This window comes from Capra hircus, chromosome 15, assembly GCF_001704415.2.
Source record: "Capra hircus breed San Clemente chromosome 15, ASM170441v1, whole genome shotgun sequence".
NCBI lineage: Eukaryota > Metazoa > Chordata > Mammalia > Artiodactyla > Bovidae > Capra > Capra hircus.
Window position 1 is genome coordinate 38,507,822 of NC_030822.1, and position 26,313 is coordinate 38,534,134.

Sequence of the window (26,313 nt, forward strand, 5' to 3'; positions counted from 1 at the left end):
GAGCTGAGAAACACGGTGGCCCCGGCGGACTCCGGGGCCTTGGCGCTGGGAAAAAAAGCCCGGCCCAACAGAGCCGCAACCGAATGCACTTTAGGGCGCCAAACCCCGCCTTCCGAGACAGATATCAGCCTCTGAGCGCGAGCGCCCGCGGGACATCACAGAAACGATACACGGCCCACTGCAGCCTCCGGAACAGCTCTGTAACAGGGAGGCCACAGGAAAAGGAAAACGCAAGACCCGGAGTCGCGCGAGACCCGCGACGCCAAAGAGGCCCCGCCCGCGACCCTGCCTCCCAGACAGGAAGTGAGGCGATAACTCCGCCCCCGGGCTCGATAGATCGCGAGACTTCGGGGAGGCTTTCCTCTTTCGTCTAGGCCGCCGACATGGTAGGTGGTTCGTAAGGATGGTCCGCGTAGTCGTAGTCTCAGCCCGCGAGCTTTACTCACCAAGCACTCCAGCCATCTACTCCCGAGCTTGCCCTGGTCTTCTAAGGCTGCGCAAGGCCAGCCGCGGGGCGGAGTGGCCGGCATGGGCCCGGAGCAGGGCGGGGAAGCTAGGGCCGCGTGTTCATCCAGGAACTTGGATTCTCGAGACACGCGGGCCGGGGCGCCCGGGCTCTTCCCTGATGAGGCCGCACGGTTCCAGGCGTGGCTGTAACCTCAGTTTTGCTGACGGTGCCACGGAGCAAACCCCTAGGCTTGCGGGTCCCTCACAGACTGGCAAGCTTTCGCCCCCTGCCCCGCTTCTCTTCGGCCTTCTCACTAAGTACCTTTTCCCATACAGCCATCCAGACTAAGGAAGACCCGGAAACTTAGGGGCCACGTGAGCCACGGCCACGGCCGCATCGGTAAGTGCTGTTTCCCCATTCTGGTCGGCCTTGGACTGTCCCTGCCGGCTGCTTGCTTGTCAGCAGGTAGCTAAGTGAAGTGGGTTTGTCAGAGCTCATGCGGTCGTGTTGGATTGAACTGGATCATTAGCTGTTGGCTTTTTATTTGAGAATCTTCTGTGCTCCTGTTACAGAGAATGAGTTGGGGGGTTGGAAATGGAACGAGACCCAGTATTGAATTGGTTGAAGGCATGAAGTACTGTTAGTGTTATGTGGAACACTGCAAAGTGATATTTATCCCAAGAGTCTTGAAGGAGCAACATTGCTGGAAGAGATATTAAGCAAAGGCCCAGAAGTATGGGGAAATGCTTTTACTACAATAATATTGACGGGTTGGAGAAGGCTATTTTAGCCATGTAGCTATGTGTTCCTGCAGGCAAACACCGGAAACACCCGGGAGGCCGAGGTAATGCTGGTGGCATGCATCATCACAGGATCAACTTCGACAAATAGTGAGTGGTTTTCACACTGTCCTTTTACTGACACTACTAGCTTGGGATTTAGGGGTAGAGGGTAGGTAAAGAACGACTTCAGCGGGAAGCAAGTCTCACTACTCACGAACCGTGTCTATTGCTGGTTTTTCTCTAGTTTATGTTTGATGTGAACTGAACTTGTCATCACTTGTCGAGGCTAGAGTCACGCTTGGGTATCCACTGTTGCCTTAGTGTGCTAGAGTCCTCGAAGAGTAACTGCTGACCTTATTCACTGGCTGTGGCCCTTATGGCATAGTCAGTCACCAGGTTAGTGACATGCATCAGGTTGACTTACACAACCTTTAGATCTGTTTATGCCCACAGTTTATCGGGGTGGTATTAAAACTACTTGTTAGGAGTCTGGTGTGATAGGAGGGTGTAGAAGCTCTCAAGTGACCTGAATTCTAGTGTTAAGATTTGTTTTACTCGACAAGTGGAGTTCCTGCTAGGTTGGTGTTCTGCACAAGTGAACAGTGTACACTGTAATGGAGGGAAATGGACTGTGAAGATGGAAAACATAGCTCAGTTGGAGTGAGGTAATGAAAATGGTTGCCTTGTTTTCCCAGTCACCCAGGGTACTTTGGGAAAGTTGGTATGAGGCATTACCACTTAAAGAGGAACCAGAGTTTCTGCCCGACTGTCAACCTTGATAAATTGTGGACCTTGGTTAGTGAGCAGACACGAGTAAATGCTGCCAAGAACAAGACAGGAGCTGCTCCTATCATCGATGTGGTTCGATCAGTAAGTGACTGTTTTTACCTTTTATGTGCCTTTCAAAATCCTGCATAATATACACCCAGCTACCTACTAGACAGTCCATTCAGTAGAACTTCCATGGGTAGGTCACTGAACAGAACTGAACTCTTGTTCAGTTGTGATCATGTAAAACCTTTGAAGAGTGATACTTTACTCTGCTTCATTTACTTCATTTTTCACTTGAATTTTTATCTGATCAGATACCTTATTCCTACTGTCAATACCCTGGTTTCCCATCCGAACTTAAGTAGCAATTTACTTTAGCTGGCTCTGGTCTGTTTTACACAAGACTACAATGAGGCACAGCCCTTCACCCTTCATGTTCTAATAAAATACAGTCCTAATATGTTCAGTTGATATTTAAGGCCAAACATTATCTGAAGAGATCCCACCCTGCACCCCAAAAAGGCATTTTTGTATATTATTAGGAGTCTGGTCCTTGTGTTCCTTACCCTCCATGGATATGGAGGTAGTCAGAACCCTGAGGAGACTTTGAGTAAAGTTAAAATTGCCTTTCTCAGCCTGTTCTTTGAGCAGTTCTGATGACCCTGGCTTCTTGGGACATTATTAGAAATGTGATTTTTTCCTTTTTTGCTTATCAAGTGGTAATTGACTAGGAAAGGGGGGTTTGAGCTCTGCCCGAGACTAGAGTCACATCCCGACAGCTTTTGTCCTGGTGTGCTAGAGTACTCGGATAGAACCTGCTGGTCTTGATTCACGGGCGAGGGCAGTCGGTGCCCCAGTGAGTGCCCAGATCAGAAACATGCCTTCCCTGGCTCCTAGATGGAGTGGATTGACAGGACTCTTTCTTTATACTCTTGGTGACTGCCATGGTGCATTATAAACCCTTTTCTCTGTTTTTCTAGGGTTACTACAAAGTTCTGGGGAAAGGAAAGCTCCCAAAGCAGCCTGTCATCGTGAAGGCCAAATTCTTCAGTAGAAGAGCTGAGGAGAAGATTAAGAGTGTAGGTGGGGCTTGTGTCCTGGTGGCTTGAAGCCACATGCTGGGAAATTCATTAAATGTTAAGTGCTTTTCTCTTCTGGTTTGAGTGTAGGTTCTTTCGCATTTCTATCTCCCTACCTGTACATAAACCCACCTAATAGATTCTAGAGTACGGGTATTAGGACCTGGGTTCCTCTGCCAACTCCCCTCAGAGTACAAAGAGGTAACACCAGCACTTACAGGCCTTGGCTGGTTACATAATTTGAAGCTTCTCACTCAGTGAGGATACCTGTTGATAAGGAAACTTTATCTGATTGTTGAAAGGTCTCCTAGAATTGTATGTTCTGAATTTGCAGTGAGTGGGAGAATGTGCCTTTAACTGTTCCATGGAGCTCAGGGAGCAGAAACTCAGTTATGATGTGGAACATTCTTTACATACAAGATCTCTGGGTCACCTTGGAAACATGGGACAGTGATGGGAGTGGCTCTTGGGAACTTACTTTCTACACCTGACTTATTTATCTCAAACCAAACTGTTGGAATGGGGCAACATGCCAGGGCTTTATAAGAGTGGTTTGTGTGTGCTTAGTCGTATCCCACATTTAGCGATCCCATGGACTGTGGCCCTCCTCTGTCTGTGGAATTTTCCAGGCAAGAATGCTGGAGTGGGTTGCCAGTTCCTACTCCAGGAGATCTGTACAACCCAGGGAAGTTACTCATGTCTCTTGCATTGGCAGGTGGATTCTTTACCACTGCACCACCTGGGAACCCCATCCATGGTTTGGATTCTAGAAATCAGTTGTCAGAACTCAAAGATCCTTGTGCATAGGAATCTTAAACTTTAAAGAGATACATCATGAAATGCTAATAATTTTCCTTCTGGTTTGAAGTGTGTCTTGTAGTGAAATTAGAGGGATGCTAAAGGGCTTCCCTGGTGGCTCAGACAATCTGACTGCAATACAGGAGACCAGGTTTGATCCCTGGGTTGGGAAGATCCCCTGTAGGAGGAAATGGCACCTCACTCCAGTATCTTGTCTGGAGAATCCCACGAACAGAGGAGCCTGGCGGGCTACAGCCATAGGGTCACAAAGAGTCAGACACGCCTGAGCAACTAACACTTAAGACAGAAACCAGAATCAGGTTTTCTAGAGTTTTGTATCTCCTACAAAACCAAGATTACCAATGCTTGTGTGCCGACAGGACCCTCTTAATATTATAGTACATTATAATTTGCTATAGTTTGTTTCCCAAGATTTTGAAGGTGTTTTTGACCCGTCATAAAACGGGTAGAAACGTGACCAAAAGAATAGTTAAGGTGGCACTTAAGCTTACTAAAACTGTACTTAAAGGTTTAGTCTGGTACAGGGTTGTATTGCTCTGTGGAGTCATAAATGGGCCGGGAACCATGACTTTTTGTGGGACTAGTTTGTCATGACAGCCTTTACAGGATATTGGGGATGATCAAGTGTAAAGAAGCACAGTGGAGGAAATGTGATTGATCTATATAATGGAGAGTTAATGGTCAGGAAGGCACTTGGTTGGACAAGCTAATAACTTACTGACATAACATATTGGTACTGATGGGGAAAGGTAACAGTGGGTTTTAATGTCGTGGAGGCCTTAAAATATGGAAACTTTGATTTGTACTAGACACTGAAGGTATAGAAAAGTGTCTTAAGATTCAGGCCGGATTTGAAATTTGGATAGCTGTGTCACTTCTTAAAGGGTACTGAGCACACATGCACCTACCTTGGAGTATTGTGTGGATTAAGTAAAATAGAAAGCATTTACTAAACTTCTGTGCTCAGTTATTGGTACGGAACATATAAGTGAACTATTACTGTCACCCAAGTGACAAGTCAGTTAACCTTGGTGTGATTGAGTCGGTGGGATCTAACCACAAAGAAGAGCAAATGTGCATTTAGGAAACCCAATTTGGGAAGGTTAGGCAAGTTGGGAGGTGCTGTGTGGGAGATGAGCCTGGAGCAAACAGGTACTCTGGCCAGGCTGTGACTTAGCTGAGGGGTACAGTGGAAGGTAGGAGGCAGGACCATGAGGATGGAAGACAAGTCGGATTCAGAAGACATAAGGAGATAAGACTTGTGACTGATAGGGGTGGGGCTGGCAGCAAAATACGGTTTGGGGAGGGCAGATTTGTCAGTAGTCTATGGCTAGCTTCTTTCCCAGTTTCATTGCTAGCATCTTGGAGCATAACTGTCCTGAAACTAGGTGGGATCATGCTCATCCCAGTCCTGTATAGAGGTGCTCCTGTTGGGTACACTAAATATGAGTCAGTACAGCCATTCTAAATAGGGAGAGTTCCTCAAATACCATGCCATCCCATCTCCAGGCCTGGAGAATACAGCTACTGATGAGTATGAGCTGCTCTGTGCCTCTTGCTCGCCACTGTCTATAGTTAAGGTAACCAAGGAGGTCCTCTGATTGCTAGTAATACTGCCAAAGGAAGTAGTATGACTGGTGGAAAAACAAACATGCCCCAAGACAATGAAGAGCGACCTAGTGCTCCCTGCAAGGAGATCCAACCAGTCCATTCTAAAGGAAATCAGTCCTGAAAATTCATTGGAAGGACTGATGCTGAAGCTGAAACTACAGTACTTTGGCCACCTCATGCGAAGAACCGCCTCATTGGAACAGACCCTGATGCTGGGAAAGACTGAAGACAGGAGAAGGGGATGACAGAGGATGAGATGGTTGGATGGCATCACCAACTCGATGGATATGAGTTTGAGTAGGCTCCGGGAGCTGGTGATGTGTCCAACTCCAGGGAAGGGTGGCATGCTGCAGTCCATGGGGTCGCAGATTCCGACACGACTGAGCGCTCTCACACCTAGAACGACCACTTAGCTTGTTGTATAGCACCAAAGGCAAACTGTATGTTTTGATTTCAAAGTGAAAGGTGCCAAAACATAAAATAGAGCGAATGCATAGGAAAAGTTCCTGGACGAGCCTGCCAAACTTGCATTAGCCTGTCCCATAGGCTCAGGCCCATACTGCCACTACTTCCAATGGCCAGAAGGTGCACGTTGATGTTCTAATACACTGGGAGCAGAGCTTTTTAATCAGATATCCCCCGAACTCGGTGGTCAGCCTTTTGCCTTTTAAAATAATTCTGGGAAGTATTACATTAACAGCTAAATATACCATAATTTATAAAAGTTCTCGTCAAAACCTTAGGATTTAAATTCTCAATTCAAGTAAACATTGCTACTAGCCCAGTAGCAGCCAGCCCGTGGATGAAAACCAACCAAAAGCGTGCACCACGGGCGGGGGAATACCGCGGTTCTGGAACTGGACCCAGGCAGAACTTGGCGCTCTAGCGGCGGTGATCCGAGCCGCTTCCGCAGGGTGGGAGTCTCCGGTTTCGGCGTCACTTCGACCTCCCACACCGTGGCCGGAAGTACATCAAGAGTCGGCTCCGCCATTTCCGGCAGTGGGCGGGGCTGGCCCGTGAGACTCGGGCTAGGCGGGAGGTTTTATTGGACCTGGCACGACGTGTGGTCTGGGGTCCAAGCTGAGTTCACAACCCTCGCTGCACTGCGGTTCCGCTTTGGCCGTGCAGAACGGGAATTGTGGCCTTTCTGTGCGCCTCCAAGATGAGAATTCCAGATTTTTTTAGAATTAAGTTGCCATTAAAAGATGAGTATTCGAGGTACATTCGGCTAAAAAAAAATGGTTGTATGCGCATAGAAAAGTTCTGGAAGAACATAGAGATTGCCTAATGAGTTGTGGGAGGGGAAAGTGTATGTTTCATTTCTGGTTCTGTTTTGCAGCCCAGTTTACCTTTGATTTCCACTTAAAGTTGGCTTTAAAAAATACACTATTTACCTATCTTTATAAGTCAGTCATTTGGGGTACAAGGTGAATTACAAGGCTATTTACAAAATAAAGGATGTTATTTTTAACAAAATTTAAACTTGAGTTGTGATATAATTAGTTTTCTTGGCGTTCTAATTCCACAAACCAGTGTAAACTACAGTTACTTTCCAAGGGCATTCCAAAATACTGCCTTTAAAAAGAAGCCCAGCCTTCTCATTTCAACACTGTTCACCAAAGCATGTATAGTAACTTACTGAAAAGAGCATTTAGAAAGATGTAATAGTACAACCTGCCTGGCTCTCAAAGTTACCTAACTACAGGAGAAAATCCAGGGGCCTTTCTTAACTACAGAATGGAGGTAGGCTGACAGTTTGACTTCTGGTAGAGGAGGCAGCATTGCCCTGCCCCTGAGCAATCTCCCAGAAAGGCACTAAGGACACTTGTTTTCAGCAGTGGTGATACCATCCTCTACAGGAGCATTTTGTAAATGTATGGGAGCATTTGTGGTCACAATCATGGAAAGGAAGCAATCAGAGATGCTTGATGTCATGCAATGTATAGGTCCAGTTCAGTTGCTCAGTTGTGTCCGACTCTTTGCGACCCCATGAATTGCAGCACACCAGGCCTCCCTGTCCATCACCAACTCCCGGAGTTCACCCAAACTCACGTCCATCAAGTCAGTGATGCCATCCAGCCATCTCATCCTCTGTTGTCCCCTTCTCCTCCTGCCCCCAATCCCTCCAGCATCAGAGTCTTTTCCAGTGAGTCAACTCTTCACATGAGGTGGCCAAAGTACTGGAGTTTCAGCTTTAGCATCAGTCCTCCCAAAGAACACCCAGGACTGATCTCCTTTAGAATGGACTGGTTGGATCTCCTTGCAGTCCAAGGGACTCTCAAGAGTCTTCTCCAACACCACAGTTCAAAAGCAGCAATTCTTCGGTGCTCAGCTTTCTTCACAGTCCAACTCTCACATCCATACATGACCACTGGAAAAACCATAGCCTTGACTAGATGGACCTTTGTTGGCAAAGTAATGTCTCTGCTTTTGAATATGCCATCTAGGTTGGTCATAACTTTCCTTCCAAGGAGTAAGCATCTTTTAATTTCATGGCTGCAATCACCATCTGCGGTGATCTTGGAGCCCCCCAAAATAAAGTCTGACACTGTTTCCACTGTTTCCCCATCTATTTCCCATGAAGTGATGGGACCAGATGCCATGATCTTCGTTTTCTGAATGTTGAGCTTTAAGCCAACTTTTTCACTCTCCTCTTTCACTTTCATCAAGAGGCTTTTTAATTCCTCTTCATTTTCTGCCATAAGGGTGGTGTCATCTGCCTATCTGAGGTTATTGATAGTTCTCCCGGCAATCTTGATTCCAGCTTGTGCTTCTTCCAGCCCAGCATTTCTCATGATGTACTCTGCATATAAGTTAAATAAGCAGGGTGACAATATACAGCCTTGACATACTCCTTTTCCTATTTGAAACCAGTCTGTTGTTCCATGTCCAGTTCTAACTGTTGCTTCCTGATCTGCATATAGGTTTCTAAAGAGGCAGGTCAGGTGGTCTGGTATTCCCATCTCTTGAAGAATTTTCCAGTTTATTGTGATCCACACAGTCAAAGGCTTTGGCATAGTCAATAAAGCAGAAATATGATCCAGCAGATGTTGGCAATCTGATCTCTGGTTCCTCTGCCTTTTCTAAAACCAGCTTGAACATCTGGAAGTTCATGGTTCACATATAGCTGAAGCCTGGCTTGGAGAATTTTGAGCATTACTTTACTAGCATGTTTGAGATGAGTGCAATTGTGTGGTAATTTGAGCATTCTTTGGCATTGCCTTTCTTTGGGACTGGAATGAAAACTGACCTTTTCTAGTCCTGTGGCCACTGCTGAGTTTTCCAAATTTGCTGGCATATTGAGTGCAGCACTTTCACAGCATCATCTTCCAGGATTTGAAATAGCTCAACTGGAATTCCATCACCTCCACTAGCTTTGTTCATAGTGATGCTTTCTAAGGCCCACTTGACTTCACATTCCAGGATGCCTGGCTCTAGATGAGTGATCACACCATTGTGATTATCTTGGTCGTGAAGGTCTTTTTTGTACAGTTCTTCTGTGACTTCTTGCCACCTCTTCTTAATATCTTCTGCTTCTGTTAGGTCCATACCATTTCTGTCCTTTATCCAGCCCATCTTTGCATGAAATGTTCCTTTGGTATGCAATGTATAGGTTGATTCAAAACACAAAATCTAGCTTAGAACCCACCTAATTTCATTTCACACAATCAAAAAGATGTTTGTTTTTGTTTTTTGTAGTTATCATATGCTTAGCAGTGTTTTGGGATTCCAACTATTGTTTAAATCCAGGAAACTCATAGTGCATTTGGTTCAGAATATTGCCTAAAACTTCATTTCAGAAAACTCTTACCAGTAGTTAACACCTACTTACTAGTATCTGAGTTGCTAATTCAATACTTTCTGCATGGGTAGCTGTTGCATTCACAGCAATTATATGTACAGGTGTAAGTATCTGACTTCATTATACCTTCTAATATGGTTGTGCCCAAGTATTTACATATGTAAACACATGTTATTTTATGACAAAATAACTTTCATTTCTCCCCTTTTATATTACAGTTAAGACTGTATCACAGTTAATATGTTTAGGTAGGTTATATTATCTATGGATTTCATTTCTGGATAGTAATGGGGGGAGTTACAGTATTTGCTATAGAAAAGGAGTATTGATCTGCTAGGACTGAGAAACATCAGTTTAGAGGTCCAGAGATCATCTGAAAACAGAACGTGGAAAGAAACCCAGAACACTTTTTGTCACCCCCAGACCAGGCCCCCCAGACACACCCTCCTCTACCTTTCAGATGAGACCTCTGTGCCTTGCCCATAGCAGTCACTGTATAGGCCCCTGCAGCCCATTCCAAGCCCTTGTGTGCCAGTATCAGTTTCCCAGATTGGGATGAGAGCTGTGGCCATAGGAGGAGGTTGGGGAGTGGGAGGAAACCCCAAAGGTTAAAATAACACTATATTTTAAAGCTACATGAAAGGTACAGGTTTTAAGAAATAGTCATTTATACCTATGTATCTTTGGGGAAACAGTGGAAACAGTGTCTGTCTTTATTTGGGGGGGCTCCAAGATCACTGCAGATGGTGATTGCAGCCATGAAATTAAAAGATGCTTACTCCTTGGAAGGAAAGTTATGACCAACCTAGATAGCATATTCAAAATCAGAGACATTACTTTGCCAACAAAGGTCCATCTAGTCAAGGCTATGGTTTTTCCAGTGGTCATGTATGGATGTGAGAGTTGGACTGTGAAGAAAGCTGAGCACCGAAGAATTGCTGCTTTTGAACTGTGGTGTTGGAGAAGACTCTTGAGAGTCCCTTGGACTGCAAGGAGATCCAACCAGTCCATTCTAAAGGAGATCAGTCCTAGGTGTTCTTTGGGAGGACTGATGCTAAAGCTGAAACTCCAGTACTTTGGCCACCTCATGTGAAGAGTTGACTCATTGGAAAAGACTGATGCTGGGAGGGATTGGGGGCAGGAGGAGAAGGGGACAACAGAGGATGAGATGGCTGGATGGCATCACTGACTCGATGGGCTGAGTTTGAGTGAACTCCGGGAGTTGGTGATGGACAGGGAGGCCTGGTGTGCTGCAATTCATGGGGTCCCAAAGAGTCAGACACGACTGAGGGACTGAACTGAACTGAATCTTGTGATCTGATCACATATCTGAGGATTCTTTGGAGACATATTAAAAAAGGGAGGGAGAGGAAAGGGGGAAGAAATAGGACCTTCGGAAACTACTATTTTAGTAAGGACTCCACTTCTGTGAAACCAAGTTAAAAGTGACAAGTTCTGGAGGTAACAACTCCCTACTCTGGAATTTCTGGTTATAGCTGCTATCTTCTCTTTTTACGTCATCTGTAAAACCAGCCTCATGAGGCCTCAGTGAGTGTGCCCTCCTATTCTTGGAAGATGCCAAAGCCAACTACATAAGAGGCTTTTTCAGAGATCAATCTGTCTTCCTAAAAGACAAAACCTCCGCTTTATAAGGCAGACAGCAACCCCAAACCACACACAGACTGGGACCTGGGCAGGAGTCACTGGAGATGGGGGGAAGGAGGAAAGGGGACTGCAGAAGGCATGGTCTCCTGTTTTAACAAGTAGGATAGAGTGGAAGGACAGGAAAACTATGGTTCAAATCCTGCCAGATCCAAAGCCAATACCAATGAAGAGAGGTCCAGCTTATTGCCCCATCCTGGAAATTTTCAAGGTCTTGTCTCTGTGAAGGCCTTGGGTGAATAGAAAGCCTAAGCCACCCATATTCCCCACCTTACTTCCCTCCTTGCTTTTCCAAAGAATATAGCAAAACTTTCTGCATGCACACCTTTAAGAGTTCCAGTGGAAAAAAACTTCACAACGTGACATGAAAGAGCCATAAACAATGGGCCCAAGCTATAAGCAAGCCCTGGGTTGTCTTTAGCTGGGCTTGACTCTACCAATGTTAGGGTACCCAGTGACGTCATAAGGGCTTCATACTGAATAGGAAAATGATAAGATTAACCTAATAGGGGAACCAAGAGGCAATACGCATTCTTTCCATCAGTGGAAACACACAGAATCTGAACACTTGGCTATTGGAGAGGGAAGCTAAGCTAGAACAATAACTAGGCATCTTCTAAGACCAGTCATCACCGACTCGATGGACATGAGTTTGAGCAAGCTCTGGGAGTTGGTGAAGGACAGGGAAGCCTGGTGTGCTGCAGTCCACGGGGTTGCAGAGTCGAACACAAGTGAGTGACTGAACTGAACTGAAGACCAGTCCTATGGGGCTTCCCACGTGGCACTAGTGGTGAAGTCACTAGTGGTCTACCAGTGCAGGAGACGCAAGAGATGAGTTTGATCCCTGGGTCAGGAAGATCCCCTGGAGGAGGAAATGGCAACCCACTCTAGTAATTGGAAAATTCCATGAACAGAGGAGCCTGGAGGACCACAGTCCATGAGGCCGCAAAGAGTCAGACACAACTGAGTGACTGAGCGCACACAAGACCAGCCACACAGCTCAGGCCAGAGAACTCAATTTCTGGGGAGGTCAGTGAGCCACACGAAAGCTAAACTCTTAATCAAGTACTCAATTCCCTGCATGAAGGTGTTTCATCCTGCCTCAGCCTGTTCCCCTGGAGAGAGAACTCTAGATAATGAAGCCAAGAAACACATGGGGCTCTGGGCCCAAACAACTATACACTGTTTATTGAGAACACCCGTAGATGGTGGGAAGGAGGGATGCCCTGTACCGCATCATGGCCACCACTGACTGGGAGCTGGGCCTGGAGGACACTAGCAGAGCCGGAGGGTGGGCTTCCCATGACTCACTGACCATCACGAAGGTGGGAGAAAGAAGAGAAGGCCAGGCCCGAGAGCCTGGTACCATGCTGCAAATGGGGATTGATTGGCCTTTGCCTTTCAAAACAGACGGTTAGGGGAGGGGGACTACTAGAAAAAAATAGAAACTCTAAGATTTAAAAAAAAAAAGTCTCATACATGACAAGACAGCATGTGCTCTCCAGGGCCCGAGACTGGCAGCAGGGGCCGCAGGCAGGCAGGCAGGCAGGCCAGGAGCCTCCAGGGGAAGATCAGTGGTTCGGCTGAGACAGTCAGCTGCACATAATTGGCCAGTCACCAGCACCCAGCAAAACGTCATCCATGCTCGGGCAGGGCAGGAAAGCACCCGGCCCCTTGGGAATATACAAATATTTACCAGATTCTCTTTGCTTGTTACAAAAACATAAGAAAGCTTACAGCAGATTATTTACAAACAGTATCCTGGGATGTCGTGAAGGCAGAGGTGGGCTGGCTTGGAGGGTGGGGGCTGTGGAGGCAGAGCAGCCACAGCAGCCCAAAGGGTCCAAGGCTGGCCCCCTCCCCAGGCTCTGCAAGGCACTGGACTCTGTCTAGGGAAGGGGCTTAATTCTTCTTGTGGAGGAACTTCATTTTGTTGCCTGTGGGCCAGAGAAGGTGAGAGTGAGAATGTTTCAGTATCATCGCTTCCAACAGTCCTAACTCTCAGTGAGAGAGGATTAGAGAGACTAGATTGCAGCTAGACCATGATAGTGAAAACACTCTAGAGCTCTAATTAGGCTCTGGTATTAATCATGAACGGCTTGGGCAAGCCATTTAACTTCTTTGGTCTCAATTTTCCTTTAAAGTGAGACAAGCTATGATTCTATGGTTCAGCTGGCTGAGCTCTTTGAAGGGAGGGGAGCTTCTTCAGAGAAGGACACTCTGCTACTTCTTTGTAGACCCTCCCCTTATGGCCATGAGGAAAACTCACTGGTTCTAACGACCCTCATGTTCACTCAGGAAGGAGTGCACCCCAAAAGACCCGATTGAGGTGAAGATCTGTCAGATTTCCTGCTCTGTCTACAGCCCTAATATAAATTCCCGCTGTCGCTGGTTTATTTAGAGTAGTTTGGGGTACAGATCCCCCAGCCACCCCACCCCTTCCTTGCTGAACTTGTCTCATCAGTGACAAGGCTGCTTACCCAAACCACGGAGAAACTTGTTCATTCCACTCTGCTCAGTGTCTGGGAGTTCCTCTAAATACTGCTCCACTCGCTGCTCAAAGAGGCCTGTGGAAGAGGAGCAACAGGGAAGAGAACAGTCCTTGGAGGAAGGGAAGGGAAGGCTCCTTTAGAGAGGATCAAAGGGAACAGATCCCAAAAAGCGGAGAACCAAAGACCTGGGATTGTAACGTATAGGAGCATCCTGTCAGAATCCAGACCGGCTCATCAAAACTATCATTAATGACACCTCACTGGTGTCTACTGCTGATGGCCTGAGCTGCATTATGGTGAGGATGCGATGTGGTATCAGAGCTGCCCCCAAGTGGGCATCTTCTCCAGCTCCTTTTAGACTCTCTATCATGTTGTTTCAAAAGGTCACACTAAAGGGACAGTACTGGTGGACAGAAGACACAACAATCCTGAGGTTAGAAAGGGCCTGATGAGAAGAAAAAGCTCTAGAGTGAGCGGAGCTGATGAAATAACAGAGATACCCTTTGTGCTTTGAGTGCAGACTGCCACCAACTTAAGACAGAGCTGGCTCAGTTCTCTTCAACCCTGGATTCTCAGGACTTCCTAAATGGCACAATCTGGCCTTTTTCTCTAAATAAGGACCTGTGAAGAGGGGCAAAGTGGAGATAAGCCCCACTCTTTTGCCACAGGGCTCCAGCCTGTGCCCAGCCTAGTGAAGGCACTTTCTGGGGCAGAGGAGAAAGTGCCCTTGGCAGTCCCTCTTAGAAGAAAAGGGATATTAGGAGGCCTGCCCTGGCTGATACTGATGGAGGCTCACTGTGCCCGGCTACTCAGCCTGCTGGTAGCAGAAAAGCCGGAGGAGGAGACCTGATACCCCTCTCAGAACCGCCCACCCCAGGCTCTTCTGGCCTTACCCTTTGCCCGGCACTTTCTCAGCTCCCTGTCTTGGATGAAACCAGCAAACATCTGAGACTCCATAAAAACTTCAAGAAAACGGCGGATGCTTTTGGAGGCTACAGACTTGCGGAAGGCCTCCCGCTGAAAGGCCCTCTCCCCCTTCTCGCTCTGGGTCAGGAAGAGGGAGTAATGCCCAACAGTCTCCACAAAGAACCGGATAAACACCTCCGACACCAGCCCATTGAGGGTATTACATTCTGGAAAAAAAAAAAGAAAACCTTTGAGGTTCAGGTCCAGAACCTGCAACTGCAGCCTCCTGGGGATCTTGTCTCCATCTCCTCAACTAAACTGCAGCCAGAACCACTTATCTGTTCTTGGAACTTTAGCTCTTGTGCTCCCAGGCTTGCAACTAGCTCACGAGCCAGGAGGTTGGAAACTGTGCTCTGAACATGGAAGCTGGCAGATACTTGCTGAACGAGTGAGAATGGAAATCAGAGACCAGAGCCCCACTCCCCACCAAAACACCTTGCCCTCTGGTGGTTTCCCTGGCTTCACAGGAAGAAGTTCCCTCCACCCCCTGCAGTGGGTCAAGGCAAGGCCTGAGACAGAGGAATAACTAGCATCCTATCAGCAAGAAGAGTCTTTGTGGTTGCCAGCTGTCTTTGGGTTTTTCTTCCCAAACTTCCTGAGAAAGAGAAGAATTAGAGGCAAGAGGGGAGCTTTGTAGCCTGGGCCACCCTAGAAGCAGCTCTGATATTATCTAAGTTTCTGAACTCCTTCTGATAAAATACTACACTATTCCTCTCCCCTCAGACCCAATCAAGCCATAACTCCCTGAACCACAATGGCAGTTGTTGTCCAGTTGCTAAGTTGCATCTGACTCTTTGCAACCCCATGAACTATAGCACACCAGGCTTCCCTGTCTTTCGCTATCTCCCAGAGTTTGCTCAAACTTATGTCCATCAATTTGGTGATACCATCCAACCATCTCATTCTCTGTCACCCCCTTCTCCTCCTGCTCTCAAGACTCAAAAGACCCATCAGGGTCTTTTCCAATGAGTTAGCTCTTCTCACTGGATGGCCAAAGTACTGAAGCTTCAGCGTCAGCATCAGTCTTTCCAATGAGTATTCAGGGTTGATTTCCCTTAGGATTGACTGGTTTGATCTCCTTGCTGTCCAAGGGACTCTCAAGAGTCTTCTCCAACACAACGGTTTGAAAGTGTTAATTGTTCAGTGCTCAGCCTTCTTTATGGTCTAACTCTCATACATCCACACATGACTACTGGAAGAACCAGAGCTTGGACTATATGGACTTTTGTCGGCAAAGGAGTAGGGCTAGAGAATTCTAGGCTAAAGTGAGACCAAGGTCCTATATCTGAGTTTCATCAGCCAGGTGGGTCTGGTACACAGAAGCAGGGTCCAGGCCCCATGAGGCCCAGGCCCAGAGCAGAGCAAGTCTAGGACCAGCTCATGAACCAGGAGGTTGGAAATTGTGCTCGCAACATGGAAGCTAGCAGATACTTGCTGGATGAATGAAAATGGAAATCAAAGACCAGAGCACCACTCCCCACAACCACTGCATGGGGCAGGCCTCACTCACCATCATCGGAGTCGCTGTCTGAGTCCTGGGAGATCAGTTCGTTCTTCCTCTCCAGAGCCTGCTCCAGAGCCGCCTGTAACTTCCTAGGTAACAACGTGTCCTCATCATCCATCTGCGGAAGAAGGGAACCACACAGTGAGCACTTACTTTGTGCCAGTGCTGTCTGAAGAGCTTGAATATATAAGCTTGATTATATAATATAATCTCATTGCATCCTCCCAATAACCCTGATAATTTTACCAACCTCATTTTTTTAAAGATTTTTTTTTTGATGTGGATCAGTTTTAAAGTCTTTATTGAATTTGTTACAATACTGTGCGAGCTCAGTCGCTTTAGTCTTTTATTTTTTAACTTTTTTTTGTTTATTCATTGGCTGTGCTGGGTCTTTGGGGCTGCGAGAGGGCATTGTCTTGTTGAGAGTGGGGGCTGCTCTCTAGCTGTGGCACGTGGGCCTCTCATGTGGCGGCTTCTCTTGGTACAGAGCACAGGCTCTAGGGCACTTGAGCTTCCACAGTCGTGGCGCATGGGCTCAACAGTTGCATTTCTCAGGCGCTAGAGCAAGGGCTCAGTAGTTGTGGTGGACAGGCATAGCTGCCTCAAAGCATGTGGGATCTTCCCAACCCAGAGATCAAACCCGTGTCCCCTGCATTAGCAGGCAGATTCTTAACCACTGGACTATGAGGAAAGCCCTCACTTCGGTCTTGTCCGACTCTATGTGACCCTAGGGATTACAGCCCACCAGGCTACTCTGTCCACGGGATCCCGCAGGCAAGAATACTGGAGCGAACTGCCGTGCCCTCCTCCAGGGGACCTTTCCGACCCAGGGACTGAACCTGCATCTCTTACGTCTCCTGCATTGGCAGGTGGGCTCCTTACCACAAACACCACCTGGAAAGCCATGTTACAGTATTGCTTTTATTTTATGTTTGGCTTCTTGGCCACAAGGCATGTGAGATCTTAGCTCCACCACCAGGCATCAAACCCACACCCCTTGCCTTGGAAGGTGAGGTCTTAACACTGGAGCACCAGGAAAAGTCCCTATCAACTTCATTTTAAGAAGAGAAACTAAGGCATAGAGAGAGTTTAAGAAACTTGCCCAGGGTCACAAAGATAAAAAATGTGGAGCAGGTGGCATTCACTGCCCAGGACCGGTAGGGGTTCCCACCCCAGCACCACGATGAAGTCTCCCCAGTTCCTCCATCTTTGGCACCAGGTAGGAAGCACAGTTGGCTGGGGGAGGGGGCAGGGAAATCACACGTCTCAGGCACAAGGTTAGGCTGCCATGCCTATCTCTATACTCTGATTCGGTGTCCATATCTTGACGCTTGGTACCCAGGAGATAGAGCTCTGTCAGGGGTGCGTGTAATGGACTACATTCCCAAAGCCTACGGCATTAAGATTATGTTCCTTTATGTGCCCAGGAGAATTCCTACCACTCACAGAGACTTTTTGAAGTTGACAACCATCACAAGCCTTTACATTCCTCCACATTCTTTGCATCATGGATAATCCTCCAGCCACTTCTCAACTGTCTGCTCTGTGCAGGTGGAACCCAAAGCTCAGCAGTCAGCTATGAGGGTGGAGTATGTGCACGATGGTGCTAGGTGCTCTGATCAAACAAGCACCCACCCACGGGCAGGCCATGCAACGTCCCGCTCTTACCTGTCGGATGAATCGGTCAGACCCCAGATTCACCATCAGTGCCTGAGAAAAAGAGTCATGAAGGGCAGTGATTCAGGATATGAATCCCTGCAATGCCCTGCACAGATATCCTGGATTCCCAGGGTCAGATAACAGGAAGAACTCCAGCCAGGGAGAGGCCTCCCAGGGAGCAAGGAGAAGAGCTGGAGACACAAACAAGAAGATCCCAGCAGCCTCCCCCAACCCCTTCCCCTTCTGCCCTTCCCTCCCGGGCGCTTCTGTTCCTCTGTCCCATCCTCCCCCCAGCGGGCTCCCCAGATGGCCCACCTCTTCCACAGGCAGCTCCTTCAGTTTGGGTAGGGAGCTGGAGAGCAGGCCAACCAGGAAAGGGGTGGGGCAGCAGACGATGTCGATCATGGAGGCCGGGAGGACAGGAATGAAGGTGTGCTGCCAGGAGAAGGGGTAGAGCAAGGCCACCACCGCATGGGAGCAGCTGGACAGGGTACTGGCAGACAGACAGACAGACAAAACACTGAGCCCAGGCCCAGCACCTTCAGGGAAAGGGAGCTGGTGCCTGCTGGGCTAGGTTCATGACCTCCTTTCATGTTAAACCTCCTAGGGCAACAAAGACGCTACATCCCCCTTGCTCAGGGCCACAGGGCCAGCAGTGGTGCCCTCCTTGGTGGCTATACCTGGAACAGTTGTGCAGGTACACAGCAACACCTGAACACACACATACACTCCCCCGCAGAGGGCCACCCAAATACACAGGTGGGCCTGACCTAGTTTGGGAGGATCAGCTCAGGCCAGGGAACACAAAGGTAAGCTGAGCAAGAGTGATCACAAATTCATAGTGTGTGAGAGCTGGAAGCTCCTACAGAGGTCATCTTATCAAGTCCACATCTTACAGCTGGGCTCACTGATAACCCAGGGTCAGTCTGGTCAGAAGTGGCAGACGAGGGACACGGCCAGTTTTCCCGTCTCCCAGTCCCGTGTCACGCTTGCCATTCCCTACTCCCCTAACTGGAGAAAGCAGGCTGCCTGAGTGAGGCTGGCACCGTTCTCACCCGCTTCTGTCTTTCCTCTCAGGCTCCAAAAAGAGGCCAGACTTCTCAGTGGGTCAGCCCTCTCTTGGCCTAGAGGGGACTCCAGGCCTCCAGCACCGTATGACAGGGCTGGCCAGAAGGCATAGAAGTGAGTGCTGAGGGCTAGTATGGGTCACCAGTCACCACAGGAGACACACCTGGCCTGAACCATCTACCCGTCAGGAGAGGAGTCAGGAACACGCCCCTCAGGGCCATATCACCAATGAGACAGTGGCCCAGAGTCCTTCTCAAGCCTGCCTTTCCCACCCTGTCTCTCTGCATCTATTGGTCCCACCTACTAGCCATGAAGGCCCTGGGCTCTACCCGACTGGCTCCAACAGGGATTGTCATCCTTTCATGACTAATGACCACCAGTCAGAGAACATGGTTCCAACCCATGACAGAAACAAACCCTCTTTTCTAGAAGGACCTCTGGATGTTCACAAGTTTTTTGGCAGCCAGTGACTTGCTTGGCTGTCCTGCCACCCCAGGGACAACTAAAATATGGCTGGGTCCTGAGGCAGAGACACAGGTATCCTGGCCCTGAGAGGTTTTCCTTGGGGACAGCATTCCCCAAACCCCAAGCGGAGCCACCTGAAAAAGATCTAAAAAAGGGCCATCGCAGGGTCAAAGGAAACACTGATCTCCACAATGCCTTCCAATGGGACCTGGGGCTTGGAAGGCAGAAGGCTTGTACAACCCTTAGGCTTGATCACTGCAGAGCTTGTGTGTGTGCACGTGCACACACACACACACACACCCTCCCACTAACACAGACATCAGAACTAGGCCAGAGGGACCAAGGACTTGTGGACAACCTAAAATGTGAGCAACGGAACAAGAGCTGGCTGGACTCCAGCCCTGTGTGCCCTTACTGGGCTGCCTACTCTGCCCTCTCCAGTCAGAGGCAGACCCCTAGCAGGGACGGCATCTTTTCTAGACCCAGGATTGGCAGGACTTGAACACCAAGCCAGGCCAGAACAGGACCCTGGGGTATTTTCCTCCAGGAACGGTCCAGGAATGTGTTCAGAGGCAGCTGCAGCCACAGGAAACAATCACTGTATTCACAGCCCTGCTGGAGCCAGGCTGGGGGTGGGGGGCGGTGGCAAAGAGGAGGCGAAGGAGTAAAACCTTCAGGGAAAGAAGCCTCGGGGCCCAGGCTTTGCTAAGGGCATCAAGGTCTGACCAGGCCAGAGCTGCACAGATGGGCAGCAAGGGCTTTGCCGGCAGACAGTGAACACAGATGGCAGAGAGGCAGAGACGGGGCCCCAGGGAGCTTCCATAGCTGGCTAGCTCCAGCAGCCGGCTCGGTCCCCTCACAAGGCCTAATGGACATACATATAACTGTGGTGTACTGAAACACAGAGCTGTGATGGGAAGCGGGGTTCGGGGTAGGGGGAGGTAGTCTTCGTTTCTAAACCTGGCTCTCTGAAAAAGCCAGAAGCTCTGGTTTTTCTTCTTGCTCACTTCTCCTGGGCTGAGGGTGGGCCCAAGTTCCTGCCCCAACACCCTGTGAGAGCATCCATTTCTCCTGCTTCCTTCATGACCTCCTCTCACACGCAAAAGAAAGTGCTCAGGGATCTTGGGCTTACTGGGGGAAAAACCAGGAGGTAGAGTTTTCTGCCCCTCATATCAGCACCTAGCGTATGTTATGGCACATAGCAGATAGCTTAATAAATGCTCTAAAAGACTAAATTAATCCACTACTCTAAAGAAACTACTGCCCCCCTCTGATGACAAAAAAACGCACAGTATGTTGCTGTGATCTCATCCTCTCCCTGCTTGTCCCACCCACTATATATACCCTTTGCTATGGTCTGAATGTTTGTGTCCCCGCAAACAGCCAGTGATATCTGAGGTTCTTAGGTCCTGAGAGTGGAGCCCTCATGAATGGGATCAGTGCTGTTAAAAAGACCCCTGAGAGATCCCTCACCCTCTCCCTTCTGCATGGGAGGACACATGTGAGGCCAGCAGCTACGAAGGAGGGAGAGGGCCCTGACCAGTGTGGCCATGCCAGCACCTGGATCCTGGACTTTCAGCCTCCAGAACCGTGAGAAATAAATAGCCTGTGGTATTTTGTTTATAGTAGCCCAAATGGACTGAGATGATCTTTAAAGAAAACAACAAAACAAAACCCACCTTGGCTGCCTAGAAGGACTCAGCTTCTACCAGAACACCTCATGTCCCATGACATTTCCTCCATCCCCTCCCTGACCACAACCAGATCTTGGCATCTGGAATTCCTCTGCCTCCAAAACCATAAATGCCAACACTTCAGACCAAGACGTGTGATTTACTCAGCTCTTTTCTGGTTCTTCTTCAACCAGCTCCCCTGCCTCAGTGGCAGCTCCGGTCCCTGGACTTCTTTTGCCCTTTCCTAGTCTGGCCAGCCTCCCGACAAGCACTCTCCTCCCCAACACCCTCAAGGCCCTCACCTCATCCTTCTCAGCAAATCGCCATGTGCCCGCCCTGGGTCACTCCATTCAACTGCCTCCTCCAGGTGACACTCGCTGGACGGCTCAGCACTCCTCATACTACCCCTAGTCAGTGCCCTCACCCCTTTCTCACGGTGGCTCTCCCCAGAGCTCATCACTCTGTTAAAACGCAGCATCCCACAGAGACAGCCTTGCGTCCCCCTCCGGGGGAAATGTGGCTGTCCGCTAGGAGTCTCCTTCCTTTCTTACCTTGCTACACAAACAGGTTTGTACCTATATAATCTTGGCTGCTGCGAAAGCAGCAGCGTCTGTCTTTTTCCCTCCAGCTAAGCCCTCCATCAGGCCCTCATCTCTGCCACCCTGTGTGCGTGCAAGCCCTGCTCCCTCAGTCATCTTCTCTGACCAGGCTTGCTAACCTGTGCTCTCCATTTGGTCCTTGTTTCACCACACGCACAGTCGCACCCCCACACACACACTCTCCACATACTAACACAGTGGCTGGCATATACTAGGACCCATACACACGCTGCATTAATTAGCGGATATGTCTTCCCCACTTCTTCACCTCGCCTGCTGGGCCCTACCTGAGCTTATCTGCCACAAAAATGACCCGACGCTCCAACAGCAGCGAGGCGAAGATTCGGATGAGCTGACGCACGCTGAGGCAGGTAAAAAGGCACTCGAAGTCCACATGCTCCAGCCGGGAGTCCGTGGGCCGCCGCAGCTCTAACACCTGCAGGAGAGCGGCGGGGGAAGGGGGTCCAGGCCGATCAGGTGGGTGCCACTCCCAGGTCCCGCACAAAGCGGCCTGAAGCTCGCTTCCCTCCCCAGTCTCTCTCCTGAGGCCTCCACTCTCCCTCCCGCTATGGAATAAGACCCAGTCTCCTCCTCCACAGTCCTCAGGCCCCAGCCTGTGGGCAGGAGGGCTCATTGCGAATGAGTCAGAGGCTCCAGGAGAAGGGGGTGGCCAGGCTCTGGGGAGCGAGGAGGACAGCTGACCACTCTTACAAACCAGGAGAGTGGGGGAGTCTCCCCGCACGGTCCTCCCTGACCTTTTGCCTGTCTCAGCCTCATGCGGATGGACCCCCACAGCAGATCACGGCCCCCTAGGCAGCTCTGCTCACCCCTCACCCGTCTCTGGAAGGGCAATACTAGTGTCCCTGTTGCCATGCCCCCTCCCTTTCCCACAAAGAACTGTTTCCTTCCAGAGGCTCTGTCCTGGCCTCTTTCAGCAAGTCTCATCCCTGTGCCAGGAACAAGGAAAACACTGGGAAATGGCTGGCTATTCCACAGCCTGACCAGGAAGAGGCTTTCCTTGATTAGGACCAGACCCAGCCATCTTCCCTACAGTGGGGCGGTAAGAGCACTCCCAAGGTCGGCGATGTGGCACAGAGAGCACTTCCCTGGGGGTGGGCATGAGGGTGGAGGGTGGCAATGACCCTGGCAATGCGAGCAGGCGGAGCTGATGGCGCTCGGGCCAGGCCAAAGCGGCTCCCACCGGGGCCTGCCTGGCCCTCGCCTGGTTCGGGCAGCATGGACACACAGGCCTCCAGAGAACCAGGAGGGAAAAGGAACTCCCTCTCTCAGCCTTATGGAGTCAGAGCTCTCCCCCAAGGGCTTTAGCCATCATCCCATTTGTTCCTCCTAACTCCGAGCTCAGCGGTCATCCGGGAAACAGCACAAGGGGCACAGGTTGCCCCGAGGATGTGTCTCTTTTCAGAGGTCTGTTTCCACGCTGTCTCTCCAACCCGACGTTGACGTCCCAGAGGTTCAGCATTAGCAGGATGCGGGGGACACCGGAAATGTCAGTGATGTAGGCTGAAGGAATCCCACACCGCCACCACCCCAGAGGCCTCGGCACACCTCCTACTCCCACTCCTGCCCCGGAGTCACAGCGAGGCTCCCCTAAGCCTCCCTCCTGAGAGCCTGCATGCAGTTGGCACTCCATGCCTGGTACCCAAGAGTCTGGACTCTCCAGGGAGTGAGCGTTCACACAGGCAGCTTGGAGGACCTGGGCTTCCTTTCACTCACCGCCCCTCAAGAAGATCATAGTCTGCTGGGGCTAAAGGAGCCTGAACGATCAGCCCATGAGCTTGGTGACAGGCCAGGGGAAAGGTGTAACTTACATCTACACAGGAGCCGAGAGGGCTGGGAAGAAGGGTACCCATCCCATCTGGGGTGGGGTGGGGGCAGGGTAGGGGCGGTGGCTCAGAGCATAGGATGCTTAACTTGGTTGCTCAAGGAGATAAGGAGGCAAAAGGAAGTAGAGTTCATGGATATGAAAGGAGGCTGGCGAGTGGGCCGGGCCCTGTCCTGAAGCACTGACTCCCTGGTACTGCTGTTGGACCCTCGGGGCAGGGTCAGAGGTCCTGCCCCTAGGCCACATGCATGAAGCAGAAAGTCCATTCAAGAGAGGGTGGGAGAAAAGATGCCATAAGAACAGCCTTGAATAGTACTCGCCACTCCCAGCAAACCCAGTGCTTCTCTGGTCAGACCCTCTCCGCTGCCTACAACAATGAATACATTTATTTCTCCCTCTCCTCAAACCCAGCACCCACCTCTCACTCTCAGAGGACAACCTTCTTTCCCATTTGGAGAAAACTGAAGCCGTCAGATGAGAATCCAGGATCTATAAGTCATGGCCCTTCCCTGCCATCACACCAGAGAGGACCCCCTCTCCTGTCTCCCTACAGAGCCCACTGCCCACCCCCAGTCTCACTGACCCCTCCCTCTGCTGCTGTCTTAACCTCTCTCTCCTTCTCTGGGCCCTTCCCACCAGCACACAGACGACTACCTTCAACAAACTGGCTCCACGTTACCGTTCAACCACTGCCCATTCCTCCCCACAGCCAAGCTTCTGGAAAGCCATCTCTGCAGGCCATGTCCCCTTCTCAACCCCACCCACTTCTTAACTCTGTCCAGTCAGGCTTCTCGGCCTCCTGACCACCTGAGTTTCTGGAATTCTGTCTTGTCAAGGCAGCCCGCCACACCTGGTCCGGACCTCATTTCGTCTCTCCTTCCTGCCTGAGAGGCCCCTTCCTTGGCTCCTGTCGCTGCTGCCCTACTGCAGGTCCTCTAAGTGCCGGAGGCCCTCAGGACGTTCTCTTCCTCCCCGTCTACACTCTCTGCTAATGTGCACAAAATCAGCTCTTCCTCCTCACAGACCTGCCCTCCCTCAGGTGCTCCACTGACTACCCTGTTGCTCAAGCCAGAAAGCTGCGAATCAGCCTTAAAGTTTCCTTAACACTACTCCCCATTTCCAGCCACTGCAAAGTGCTATTGATCCTGGTTCTAAAGTACATCTCAAATCCATCTTCCTCCTCCACCTTTCCATCCACACCTTAATCCAAGCTCCACTCATCTCTTGCCTATACGCCTGCAACAACACCCAAGCTGGTCTCCCTCTTTTCATCCCAGTCCACTATCGACACAGCAGCCAGACTGGGCTTTTAAAATCATTATCTCAGATCCTAGAACCCAGCTTGAGATACTTTCCAAAACCCTGAATTTGGCCTACAGCACACTGTGACCGGGCCCTGCGGCCTCTCCACCCTGCTCACTCCCTTTCTCAACCATCTTGGCCTTCTCTAGTTCCTTGACAAGCATACACACTTTCCCACCTTCTGCCTTTGGGTGCTGTCCCTCTACCCGGCCTAATCCTTTCCCACACACATCCTTCTCTTTCAGTCTCCCTCTCCTCACTTCATCCACTTGACTCCACTCACCCTGGGTCCCTAAGAAAAGGTCACCTTCCTGAGAGGAGGCCTCCCCTGGCCCTTAGTCTGAAGGAGACGCCCTGTCACACACTCTCCCCCGTCCTGTCACTTGGCACCTGACACTCTGAGGAGTTATCTGTTTCTATGGGCAAGTATTTATTTAACACTGGTCTCTTCCACTTGACCGTGAACTCCACAAGCACTCAGCCGTGCCCCGCTCTAACTGTACGACTCTGCCCCGAGGTCCGCAGGAACCCTGACCGTGAGACAGCACGTATTCCATAAACATCTGATGAGTGAAGAAGAGGCGGCCTGCAGTTTAGTCCGAGCAGGTTAGGGGAGGCCCTGAGAGTTGCAGAGAGGTGAGCGACAATCACAGTTCCGTCACTCACTTTCTCAGTCCCTGTGGGTTAGGTGTGCAAACGTGCTGAGCGAGGCAGGGGCCATGTTCCGCCTGAGCCTGGAGCCTGAGCCGTGGGCTCGCAGGTCCGACCCCAGCCTCAGTCCATGACCTGAGAGAGGAGGCAGCAGAAATCCCTACCTCATTGCCAGCCCCTGGCAGGAAGGTCTTCACTTTGATGGTCTTCCCTGGGGCGGGGAAGGGTGATTCCATGAGACTTCTCATGAAGGGATAGACCAGAGCAGCGGAGATCCCACGCCGGCGCTCCACCTCATCGAGGACCTGTGCCCACCGCCAGCAGCCCAAAGAGGAAGGCGGTCAGGGCATTGCCCTTCCCTACCTCCTGGGCAAAGAAGAGGGCACTCTGGCATCTGACTGGTCTGGGACAAAAGCTGGGAGCCGGGAGCTTTACACCCCACCCTTCCCAGGTCCTGGCCACTGTGAGGGCTGTGCTCCCTATTTCTTGCTTCAGACCCCAAGAGTGAGTAGCTGGGCAAAGGAAACACCTCTTGAGAGTGGAGTTCCTGGGCACTTGGCTTCCCCCAGGGTCTCTGTCCCCGAGGACTCGGCTTGCCCACAGCCCAAGGTGGGATGTGACGTGAGCAGACACTGCCGTGCAGGAGCTGGTGGACGGGGAGGGAGTCAGACAGCCCGCCTGCACTTGCCCTTGCATTCTCGCCTTCTCTCACCCTCTCTCACCCTCTCTCACACACACACATGTGGTTTTCTCATCTAAACCGCCTGTATATACTCCTGTGGGAGCTGTCAGATGGGGGAAGGGGGCAGGAAGTAAGCCAGAGCCCTCTTACCTTGGAAAACAAGCCGAAGCAGCCAAGGCGGCTGATGACACAGTACACCTCTGGCAACCGAGGCCCTTTCCCGCTTGGCTGGGCCAGGACAAGGAGAGAGACACAGACACAGAGAACATGTGGTTACTACACCTGGCTCCTTTTCCTTAGGATCTGAGGACCAAGCACCTCTCTTCTAGTGAAGATCTCTCTTCTAGTGAAAGAAGACTCCAGGCCTCTTCTGAACACCTACTCAACCAGGCCCTCAAAGGAAAGGCGGCCACTCTTTGGGGGTCAGCTTCAGCC

General features: G+C 50.2%; 2 protein-coding genes across 5 annotated transcripts in view; one reads left to right on the forward strand and one right to left on the reverse strand.

The window, feature by feature from the left end:
- On the forward strand, nt 300-3,158 carry RPL27A (ribosomal protein L27a). Its single transcript, XM_005689717.3, has 5 exons — nt 300-386; nt 784-847; nt 1,263-1,338; nt 1,926-2,100; nt 2,982-3,158. Exons 1-5 carry the CDS (start codon nt 384-386, stop codon nt 3,108-3,110), a joined length of 447 nt encoding a protein of 148 aa, XP_005689774.1. The 5' UTR covers nt 300-383; the 3' UTR covers nt 3,111-3,158.
- ST5 (suppression of tumorigenicity 5) overlaps nt 12,135-26,313 on the reverse strand; it is a 167,366-nt gene continuing 153,187 nt past the window's right edge. For all 4 annotated transcript variants that reach the window (XM_018059505.1, XM_018059506.1, XM_018059507.1 and 1 more), the window contains 9 exons: nt 26,029-26,106; nt 25,361-25,501; nt 21,688-21,836; nt 17,911-18,088; nt 17,605-17,646; nt 15,943-16,054; nt 14,360-14,599; nt 13,455-13,541; nt 12,135-12,911 (listed from right to left, as the gene is read on the reverse strand). In XM_018059505.1, the coding sequence (XP_017914994.1) occupies nt 12,877-12,911; nt 13,455-13,541; nt 14,360-14,599; nt 15,943-16,054; nt 17,605-17,646; nt 17,911-18,088; nt 21,688-21,836; nt 25,361-25,501; nt 26,029-26,106 (1,062 nt within the window). In that variant the 3' untranslated portion in view covers nt 12,135-12,876. The remainder of the gene's footprint in view (nt 12,912-13,454; nt 13,542-14,359; nt 14,600-15,942; nt 16,055-17,604; nt 17,647-17,910; nt 18,089-21,687; nt 21,837-25,360; nt 25,502-26,028; nt 26,107-26,313) is intronic.